This window comes from Octopus sinensis, linkage group LG16 (assembly GCF_006345805.1).
Source record: "Octopus sinensis linkage group LG16, ASM634580v1, whole genome shotgun sequence".
Taxonomy (NCBI): Eukaryota; Metazoa; Mollusca; class Cephalopoda; order Octopoda; family Octopodidae; genus Octopus; species Octopus sinensis.
Genome location: NC_043012.1, coordinates 57,085,002 through 57,097,045, shown reverse-complemented (window position 1 = coordinate 57,097,045; position 12,044 = coordinate 57,085,002). Strand labels below are relative to the sequence as shown.

The window sequence follows — 12,044 nt, the reverse complement described above, 5'->3', positions numbered from 1 at the left end:
GGATAGTCTTTTTTGGTTTTTTTCTTTTTTTTAAATAAACACATGCACTATTTGTTCATTCTTCTGAATTATTATTGTTCTTATTTTATTATCCTTTGTCTGGAAATCTTTTGTCACATATCCTGTGACCTCTTCACCAACTCTCCACCCCATGTGTCTCCTGTTCTGTTTAGTCCATTCTCAGAATGTGTATGTGTTTATTTAGCAAAAAAATTTGTTAAATGACTATCTCGAAATATAACAATATCTGTTTCAACATAGGATTTCACATCGAGAATCTTACAAAACAAACTCATAAATTTTATTGTGTCTGGGGAGAGTCATTCTCTTTTAGTGCCCTTTTATTTAACACACTCACTGGTTCGATTTCCACTCATTTACTTATTTATGCAAAAATGAAATTCATAACTGTAATATATATATAATATTACTTTTTAAAAAAGAAAATGTAATATTCCCTTAAGATTCAATTAATCGCTCAGCCAAAGAAACTGGAGTCTGGTGCAGCCCTCAGCTTACCAGCCCATGCCAATATGGACAACGGTCATTAAATGATGATGAGGATTCAATCAGCTGTTACAATTGATCAAGCAATTGCTTTTTTTATATTTTGTTTGGTATTGTTTTCCTTCATTTTTTCAATGAAATGTTTTTTGATAAAGTGTATTGTGATCAAGTGTCAACATAATGTCTTATCACTAGATTTCTTCATTCTATATATATATTCATCACACCCCTGATGAATTGACAAAGATAAAGTCATATTGTTAACCTTACTAAGGTGTATGATTAAATTATCAGAAAAGTTAAATGACTCATTAAAATATCATAGGAAGAAAGGTTAATGGCTTGTTTAAATTATATATATATATTTATATATACACAAACTTGACATGACACACCAGCTTTCAGCTTTCATTACCCAAATCTACACTCTTAACTAAAGTTTAAAACACAAGAAATTATGATCTCTTGTGTGTGTGTGCATATATATGTATATATGTGTGTGTGTATGCATATATATGTATATGTGTATATATATATATGTAGTAAAAGCAATTAAGATTCAAGTGAGTTCTGTTGAATTCACATGAATGCGGTACTTAACTTAGATGCACCAGAAATCTATATGGTATTAACCATAAGATAATGCGGGGTGATTATAAACAAGAAAAAAGCAACAAAAATGGATCAGTATTTCGGTACAATTGTTTCATACGAAGACCAGCTTTATTAAGGCTGCAAGTATTGCAACAAATACAAGTGACCCGTACTCATCAGCCAAAAACACATCTGAGTTCTCCAAACATCTAAGGGGGTGAGGCTACACTCATGAAACATCAGGGATAGTTCTATAAAAATCAGATTTAGATAATAAACGGACTTCCAAAGTTCTCTAATGTTGCACAGTTATATAACAGGTTTTAAAAAAATATTTTAAAAAACCTGTTAGTTTCACAGAAAATGAAAATGTAAATCCATCCATATTGAAGTAGGTTTGATTTCTGGAGATATGAGGAGAGATTTCATACAGCTGGTCTTCGTATGAAACAATTGTACCGAAATACTGATCCATTTTTGTTGCTTTTTTCTTGTTTATATATATATGTATATATATATATATATATACACACACACACATAAATACATTTGCTCTATATGTGAGCATATATATATATATATATATATATATATATATATATATTGGTGGCATGTAAAAAGCACCATTCAAACGTTGGACAATGCCAGTGCCACCTGACTGGCACCTGTGCTGGTGGCAGGTAAAATGTATGCACTACACTCTTCAAGTGGTTGGCATTAGGATGGCATCCAGCTCTAGAAACCATGCCAAATCAGCATGGAGAACAGATGTTAAACAACAACGATGATGATGATGATATGTATATATATGTATATGTATGAGACTATTGTAGTTTGCATGAAGCATTGTGTATTGTTTGTAAAGAATAAAGAAGTTTTGAATGGTACAACAATGCACTATAATACAAACAATAGGCTATATTCCTTCTTCAGATATTCTTAGATGGAGTCGCTGCTATAATCGCTTTTCTAACGACACATACTTATATATTTATATATTCAAACCTATTATAGAGAAGCCAGTTAGTGACGAACTGTACCTGGGGCATAAATGGATGACATCTGGTCATCTGACTGTTGAAACACTCTATGATTACATGATGAAACTCAAATACCATACTGGAGCAATCAGGGCCTATTGGTTGATAACCAAGACAGATGGAGGAAGGAGGTTATGTCTTCAACTGTGCTTTTGTGGACTCCCTGCACAACAGTTTCATCATCATCATCGTTTAACGTCTGCTTTCCATGCTGGCATGGATTGGACGATTTGACTGAGGACTGGTGAACCAGATGGCTGCACCAGGCTCTAATCTGATCTGGCAGAGTTTCTACAGCTGGATGGCCTTCCTAACGCCAACCACTCTGAGAGTGTAGTGGGTGCTTTTACATGCCACCGGCACAAGGGCCAGTCTGGCAGTGCTGGCAATGAATATCATTAACTGATATTTATTTAAAACTGGTTCCCAACCAAGGTCCACATGATTCTTAGGGTCCACATGACCCTCAGAGGTTTATATGACTATTGAGGGTTCTCATGACTTTTGGAGATCCACATAACCCATTGGGGGTGGGGGCGACATAAGGTTTTGTTGCTAATATTCTTGTGCAATAAACTGATTATATTTCTAGAATACAAGATATATTTCAACAAGTTTCTTAACTCAATTCCTAATAATATTTAATTTCAAAAATATAATGGGATTTTTTTTAAAATATTGAATAGATAATGGGGTCCAGTAGAGCAAAATAGGAATCGAAGGGGTACAAAGGTAAAAATTGGTTGAGAACACTTGATTTAAATGATATTTTCCTTTGGTATATATAAACACGACCTGCTCACCTGGCCAGCAGGGTGGCATCATTTGAAGGCTAAAACAATGCAAAAGCACATTGTGACCAGTGATGTATAACAACATCTGATAGCCTGGTCAGTCCTGTGGTCACAATTACATGCTCATGGTCACATGACATGTAAACACAACAAACCTTTATAACATGTTCACCTTACAAGAAATAACAGCATGTAAATGATTGTTCAGTTGGGTAGAAATAGCAGCCAAATTTCCCTCAAATTACACTTTAATCTCTTTATCATTGCTGAGAAATAGTTAATTTTCTACATGGTTGCTTCACTTAGAATTAACAGATCAGAACCAAAAAAATCACATTAGATAGTGTTCTTCAGGAAAAAGACAAGAGAGTCACATTTGGAATGTCTTTGATTATAGATTGACACAGTTGTAAGCCTACTGGCCGGTTATGGTTATAGTTACTTTGATCATAGGTTTGCCCACTCAGTTCTGGTTGGCCTGTGGTTAAACAACAACAAGTAGGTTTTTATTCAAGTAAATCTACTCATCCTTGTTATCTTGCTTGCAAAAATTGCTGATGTATAGAAAATCAAAATCAATCGATATGTGCTATGGACAATAGATCAATAAGATACTGAATATGGTGGATGCAGAAAACAATTTTTTATTTAGTAGTTGCTGATATTATTTAACTCCAAGTCAGTTCTAATCAAATAAACCTATTATACTCAGAGACAATCTATACTTGACCACCACCACCTTTTGTTTTGTTTATTTTACCAGACAAACTATATACCCTAGACATCATTATCCAAACAGGTCTGCTCTAAATCCAATAGATACCGATATCTAACAAGTCTCCTTTAGCATTTAATCTGACCATATCCAGCCCAAATGTTCTTCTAGTTTTACACTCAAACTGGCCACATCTGTCCTCTCACACTTACACTACAATGTCATTCTAAAATCAAACAATCACATCATCAAATTCTCAAAAAAAAGTACAAGATTAAAATACATGATTAATTCGAAAGTGTGAATAAATAAGTGTTACATTTGACAGAGTAATCTGAATGCTGAAGGGTTAGGTGGGGGCGAGGGGGGAATAAAGTGTGGTTTAGGGAAATTTAGCTGCTTTTTCTGCCATGTCAAGCAATTCCCTCACTAGCTTCTTTAAAATTGATGTATATAATAAAGGGAAGGAATTTTTTTAATTATTTTTTTTTTCTTTCTTGATAAATTTTTTCTGTTTTAATTTGATTTTATTTGTATGTATATTTTTTTAGATGCCTACTGGAATGTTCTATGTTCCAAGTGCACTCGTTGAACTCTACAATTATATTTCTAAATATAATAAAGAGGTAAGCCATATATATAACAATTACTACTTAGTGATAAGGTGATCATTTAGTACCATTTTGTTTTGTTTTTCTGTTTTCTTTTGTTTGTTTGTTTTTTATTTTCTCCCACATTTCGATAAAGATATCAAATGATATCAAAATCATCATTAAGCCTCATTTAGCTTTATATATATTTCATCTTCACATGAAACATCACTGCAAAATCATTATAAAATAACATAATTACTGAAGTTAAAATACATTATTAATTAATAGTATGAAAGCAGTAAGCTGGTAGAATCGTTAGCACATCAGACAAAATGCCTTGCTGTATTTATTTCAACTTATTACATTCTGGGTTCAATCTGTATTCAAATCTAACTAAAGTCAGTTTTACCCTTCATCCTTCTGAGGTTGGGTCAATAAAATATATAGCAATAAGTGAGGTCTGCTCAATCAATTTTGGAGAATTTGTTTGATTCCCCAAGTTTGATTTCTGTGAATATAAATAAAGTTCGATGTCTTAAGACATAAGTCCTTTGATGATGGTCTTGTATCTGAAATGAAGGATGCAGCCCTTTTTAACTCCTCAAAGACCTTGTGTTTGAAACACCAGAAAGTTTCCTCTCTTTGCAACAACTAAATTCATGGGCACCTTGAAACTTTTCTTGAACATTTTTAAAATACTGTTTCCACTGCAGACCTACTCAAATTTCCTCAAAAACTTGGTTTTCTTTCAATCAATGCTTGGCCTAGTGTCAATGTAAGGTGTTTGATTGAGTAGCTAGAAATAATAGCCTGGTTTTTTCAAGTCACAGCCTTTCAGCCCTCCAGTATCAATAAAATAAGGGTGCGCATCATGTGCTGAGGTCTAACAGGACCGACTCACCCTGTTTTGGAATGATCTAAATTAAAACATTCTTCTATCAAAAGTTCTTGATAATTCACATTCCAAACACCACCTTAATAATGGTTAAGTTATTTTATTAAATATTTTCTATATTTTACATGTTTCAGTCATTAGACTGCCACCATGCTGGGTCTTGGAGAATTTTAGTCAAGCAAATCAACCCTGATACTTTTTTTTAAGCCTGGTACTTATTCTGTTGGTCCATTTTGCTGAATTGTTAAGTTACAGGGATGTAAATGCACCAACACTGGTTTTCAAGTTGTAGTGTGAGACAAACAGACACACACACACACACAACAAGCTTCTTTCATTTCTTGTGTACCAAATCCACTGAGAAAGCTTTGGTCAGTCCTAGGTTGTAGCAGAAGATACTTGCCCAAGGTACCACACAGCAGGACCAATCCCAGAACCATGTGGTTGGGAAGCAAACTTCTTTTATTCATTACATTGACCATAAAGGCCTTACATAGAAAGGAAGTTACGGGCTGGACGTAAACATAATGATATGAATGACAAATGAAATGGGGGGAAAATGAGGGCAACAAGCAACGCCCACCAATTGCTGTTTACCTGAGAACATTGTTCTTTTTAAGTTTCATACTCAAGGCAATAAACCTCTTACATTTTTCACAATATAAAAATTCCTTAACAAGGCAGCAAACCCCTTACATTTTTCACAGTTTTATGCAAAAATCATTTATGAGGCAATAAACCTCTTACATTTTTTACAATACACAAACCATTTATGAGGCAATACATTTCAATACAATAACAAACTTCCTACCACACAGGCATACCTGCAGCTTCCTTATATTGCATTATTTCCAAAATTAATTGGAACAAATCCAGTGCATTTTAATGAAATATGATACAAAAGAGTTAAAATGATATAAATTAAAACTTTGCTTCAAAATTTCATGTTAATTTATGTTCTAATTATCAACTTAACAGTGACAAAGTTACTTAACTAAATACTTCGTTATTTTCAAAATTAATTGAAATAAAGCCATTTTATTACAATAGAAATTAGTTTTGTTTAGTTTGGTTTGACCTCCTGGCTGCTTCAATGATTTCACGCTAGCATACCATCCATCATGGTCCCCCATGCATGTGCTTAACTCATCAACATTTGTCATTCCACTGCCCTGAAGCCAGTCATCCATATAAGTTAGATGTTTTCTTCCCCTGTTGATTCTTCCTTCAACTGACTGCCATAAGACCAGTTGACACACAGATTCTTCTGGATGCCTGATCCAATGAACAGTAATTCTTATTCTTTTTCACTGAATCAGTAATATGATATAAAAGTATTAAGTAGTTTGTTTTTTTTTCTCTTTCCTTAAACCTTTCTACATAAAAGTAAAAATTTAAACTGCCCCAAAAATATATAAGAAATTGATGATAAACTTCCCATAAATTTCTATTTTCACAATATTTTGTTTACTTTTATTCTTTGTTTATTATGGTTTTTGTTGTCTTCTTTTTTATTTAGTTAGATTTTGGGGATATTTTTTTTTTCTATTTTCCAATAAATTGTTGAGCTAATGGGCAGATGGGAAATAATAATAATTAATTTTGTATGTAAACAAAAGTATAATCATGTGACCAAGAAGTTTACTTTGCAACCTGAAAGATGTGGTTTCAATTCCATGACTTGGTACCTTACACAAGTGTCTCTTACTGCAGCCTAAATGTAGCTTTGGCACAAAGGCGGCAAGCTGGCAGAAATGTTAGCACACGGGGCGAAATGCTTAGCAGTATTTCATCTGCCATTACGTTCTGAATTCAAATTCCGCCAAGGTCGACTTTGCCTTTCATCCTTTCGGGGTCGATAAAAAAAGTACCAGTTATGCACTGGGGTCAGTGTAATCGACTTAATTCATTTGTCTGTCCTTGTTTGTCCTCTCTGTGTTTATCCCCTTGTGGGTAGTAAAGAAATAGGTATTTCGTCTGCCATTACATTCTGAGTTCAAATTCTGCCGAGGTCGACTTTGCCTTTCGTCCTTCCGGGGTCGATAAATAAAGTACCAGTTACGCACTGGGGGTCAATGTAATCGACTTAATCCCTTTGTCTGTCCTTGTTTGTCCCCTCTATGTTCAGCCCCTTGTGGGCAATAAAGAAATAAGAAATGTAGCTTTGGCACATTTGTCAAGCCCAAATCCCATTTTGATCCTATCACTAAACTGTTTGTATATCAGAGTGCTTGCAATTATTGATCATTTTTTGCAAACAGTTATAAATCATGGAGACAATTAACTGCTTTTCCATATATCCTATATCCATAATTTATTTAATTCAGGACTTTGCTTAGAGGAAACAGTGCTAAACAGAATAACAAAAGGAGATAAGGAGTCTCCTTGAAAGATTCCACAATGTGTATTGAGTTGTCCAGTGTTAATATTTGTAGTGGCAGTATTGAGATTTGATGTTCTATTCCAGAGCTTCATAGCACGAGATTCAAAATTCCTGATTACTGGTAAAATTTTGAACAAACACTTCTTTCTCTGAGAAGACTATGAAAGGCCTTCTTGTAGTCTAGAGATGTTTTTTCCTGTTGTGAAAATCTTCAAAAGTCCTTTTGTTAATCAACAGTTGATCCTTTCTTCCATAAGAGTTGGAGACTGAGGGATGATTTTCTTTTTCCTTTTTTTCCTTTAAAAAATCATTTTGTTAATTAACAGTTGATCCTTTCATCCACAAGACACACGTTTACATCCTTTTTATTCAAAAGGGAAGCTGTTGTTGTCAATGAGTTGCTATTATTGCAGGCAGAATCGTTAGCATGCTGGACGAAATGAATAGTGGTATTTTGCCCATTGCTACATTCTGAGTTCAAATTCTGCTGAGGTCGACTTTGCCTTTCATCCTTTCATGGTCAATAAACTAAGTACCAGTGAAACACTGGGGTTGATGTAATCGACTTGTCCCCTTCCACCAAATTTCAGGCCTTGTGCTTATAGTAGAAAGTATTATTATCATTATTATAATTATTGTTATTATTATTATTATTATTATTATTATTATTATTATTATTGTTAAGGTGGCAAGCTTGGCAGAATCATTAGCACACTGGATGAAATGCTTAGCAGTATTTCACCCGTTGCTACATTCTGAGTTCAAATTCCGCCGAGGTCAACTTTGCCTTTCATCTTTTTGGGGGTTGATGTAATCGACTTGTCCCCTCCCCCCAAAATGGCTGCCCTTGTGGCAAAATTTGAAACCATTACCATTATTATTATCGTTAAGATGGCAAGCTGGCAGATTCATTAGCATGCCAGGCAAAATGCTTAGCGGTATTTCGTCTGCCGCTACATTCTGAGTTCAAATTCCGCCAAGGTCGACTTTGCCTTGCATCCTTTCGGGGTCGATTAAATAAGTACCAGTTACACACTGGGGTCAATAAAATTGACTTAATCCGTTTGTCTGTCCTTGTTTGTCCCCTGTGTGTTTAGCCCTTTGTGGGTAGTAAAGACATAGGTATTTCATCTTCCACTATGTTAATTTTTGTAGGCATTCTAACTTCATATTCGTACCAATCTTTTTGAGTCACATTGGTAGTTGAATGCCAATGCTTCCAAGTGAGCCAGTTACTATTGGTATCACATTCATTGCCCACAACCTGCATATTTCCCACTTCAATTTATCATTGCTGTTCATTTTTTTATCTTCTTCTTTCTTTTCAATCTTGTTGTCACCAGGACATAAGTCAACTATCAGGCATGTTTTGTTTTTTTTCTGATCACCACAACAATATCAAGTTTCTGATGTCTAATCTGATTGGTTTCACTGAATCAGTGCATCTCACAGGTTTTTCCAATCTTCATTTTCAGTAATTCCCTCTGGGATTGAATCATACCACGTCTTTTGATCTTTCTAGACCATAATTTCCACAGAACTTCCAATGGATCATCATTGCCACATTATCATGTCATCTTTTACATTTCATGTGCCATACTGTTTCACTCCTCTCAACTCACATTCTGCATTTGTCACTCTCAAAATGTATTATCAATTCTGAACTTCATGTAACTTGTCCTTAATGTTTGTACTATTATTTTGGTTTAGCTCAGGTTTGGTCCTATTCCTGGAAAGATTTATATTGGTAGCAGGTTACTACCTATAACCTTAGGTATCCAACAAGCTTTCAGCAGTCTTTCAAGTGTTTAGAACCCTCTTGATAATTCTTGCTATCCCTAAGAGGATAGCAAGAATTATCTTTCTACTGGGCTCTACTGGGCATTCTGTTTCAGTCTACTTTAGCCATTTGTCTATATTTTGGCTTCTATATCTTTGTATTATTATTATTATCATCATTGCCTTTGCACAGCTTCTAACGCTGGAGATGTACTACGGTGTCAGCTGTTCACTATCAGTGAACTAAGGTAACACCTCTTATTTTTCAAGCACCTTCCGGAGTATTCGAGCAGTTCCAAGCATTGCTGTTTTCTGCAAGTGCTCCATCCAGATGGCAGAATTGTTAGTACACTGGATGAAATGCTTTGTGGTATTTCACCTGTCACTATGGTCTGAGTTCAAATGCCACCAAGGTCGACTTTGCCTTTCATTCTTTCAGGGTCGATAAATTAAGTACCAGTTGTGTACTGAGGTTGATGTGATCGACAAGTCCCCTTCTTCAAAATTTCAGGCCTTGTGCCTATAGTAGCAAGGATTATTTCTATTATTTATTATGATTGAGAGAGAGAGCAGTGCATGCCATCAAAGTGACACTGGGGTAAAATATATGAAGCTCAGTATACCCATCATGACTACCCATCTGATAAGGGTACACCAGGCACATGCTTCACAACCATATGTGTGCAACATGGTGATCTCATATCAAGATAAACAGCACATGACCACAGGTGGGACCTAGTTAGAATTTTCTTCTGGTCAAGTAACCCATCCCACTCAAAAGGTCCCTGAATAAGAGTTGTTTAAGGATATTGAACAAAACACCTATGTTTCCAGAGGTGAATTATTCAAACCCCAAAGAATCCCTCTCAACACATGGCCATGATGCTCCCCACTATTTCTGATCATGATCAGAGATGCAGATATCGTCAGCCACTAAGGGACATGCTCAACTGGTTACGGTCAAACAACTGACAAGCAAATCTGTGGTATTGAGCAGAATATTTGCTGTAGCCCATCTTTTATACCAAGACAAAACAATGTACATGATAACACTTCCAATCAGTTAAGATCTTATTATTATTATCATTATCATTATTATTATTATTAATTTTTATTTTATTTTATTTTCCAGATTCTACTTGCATTAGACAATGAGGTTTTAACACACAAACAACAGTTGTCACACAAATTAGGACAAGTCATTGCTATGATAGAAGGTCAACCAAAAATGGCATATTTGTGAGCGGGAGAAGAAATGATGTATTTACGTTCTTTTTTTTTTTTACCAATTTTTTTTTTTTTGTTCCACAATGGACAGTGTGTATGAACAAAGAGCAAACGAAACAAAATGTTGGCTAGTAAATGAATGACACAGCACCGATGATCTGTTATGTACCCATTTGAAAAAAAAATAAATAAGAACCCCCAAGATGATAATAATAATATTAATAATAATAATAATGATAATAATAATAATAAAATTAAGAAATTTTAAATTATATATTTTTTCTTAAAACTGACTAAAGAAAAGAAAAGAAAAGAAAGAAAGAAAAATGGGTGAAACAAAACAACGATAGTGAGTTTTTTTTGTTGTTGTTGTTTGTTTATGTTTTTTTTCAATAAATAAACTCACAAAAAAAAGAAAGAAGAAAAAAAGGTTTTAATTACTATCCGACATTCACAGTCAACATATGCAATCTCGTTGGATTCATATATGTACGTATGTGTGAGTGAGTGTACGTGTGTGTATATATTATTTGTGTGTGGGGTTTTTGTAAGTGTACGAAAACAAAACAAACAAAACAGACAAACAAATATAAAACAAGAAGAAAATAGAAAGGAAGATCAAATCAAATTTTGAAAAAAGAAAAGAAAAAAAAACATCAAAAAACACTCACTTGCATTAGATAAATTGCAATGGTTCTATTTGAAGAAAGAAAGGGAAAAAAAAAGAGCAAACACACAAAAAGGATTAAAAAAAAGAAGAAAACAAGGTAAACGGCAAACATTTGGTGTGTGTATATGTGAAATAAAGCGGAAACACAAAAAAAATATATATATAAATAAAACAAAATATTAACAAAAACAATATAAAACAAAGATGAAAAAAAAATCAAAAACAAATTGAATATTAAATAAAAATAAAATAAATAAAATATGAAATTGTCAACAAGATAAAAAAAAATTGTGGTGCAATCTCTTGTTTTGATGCTACTCTGCTGTTACAAAGCCATAATGATGTGTGTAATATACATGTGTGTGCGTGTATGTATATGTATCTCTTTTACTCTTTTATTTGTTTCAGTCATTTGATTGTGGCCATGCTGGAGCACCGCCTTTAGTCAAGCAAATCAACCCCAGGAATTATTCTTTGTAAGCCTAGCACTTATTCTATTGGTCTCTTTTGCCGAGTTACTGGGACGTGAACACACCAGCATCGGTTGTCAAGCGACGTTGGGGAGGGGGGACAAAGACTGACACACAAACATATATACACACACACATACATACATACATACATATATATATATATATATATATATATGCATATATACGATGGACTTCTTTCAGTTTCCATCTACCAAATCCACTCACAAGGCTTTGGTTGGCCCAAGGCTTTAGTAGCAGACACTTGCCCAAGGTGCCACACAGTGGGATTGAACCTGGAACCATGTGGTTTGTAAGCAAGCTACTTACCACACAGCCGCTCCTATGTATATATAATTATAATAAAAGCTGAAGGA

The 12,044-nt window shown here is 34.3% G+C and overlaps 1 protein-coding gene across 3 annotated transcripts in view; it reads left to right on the top strand.

The window, feature by feature from the left end:
- Window positions 1–11,259, top strand: part of LOC115220548 (plexin-A2) — a 307,994-nt gene extending 296,735 nt beyond the window's left edge. For 2 of the 3 annotated variants that reach the window (XM_029790694.2, XM_029790693.2), the window contains exons 36-37: window positions 4,202–4,276; window positions 10,433–11,259. In XM_029790694.2, the coding sequence (XP_029646554.2) occupies window positions 4,202–4,276; window positions 10,433–10,543 (186 nt within the window). In that variant the 3' untranslated portion in view covers window positions 10,544–11,259. The remainder of the gene's footprint in view (window positions 1–4,201; window positions 4,277–10,432) is intronic. The other variant, XM_036510169.1, reaches the window with a different exon arrangement.
- The last annotated feature ends 785 nt before the right edge of the window (window positions 11,260–12,044 follow it).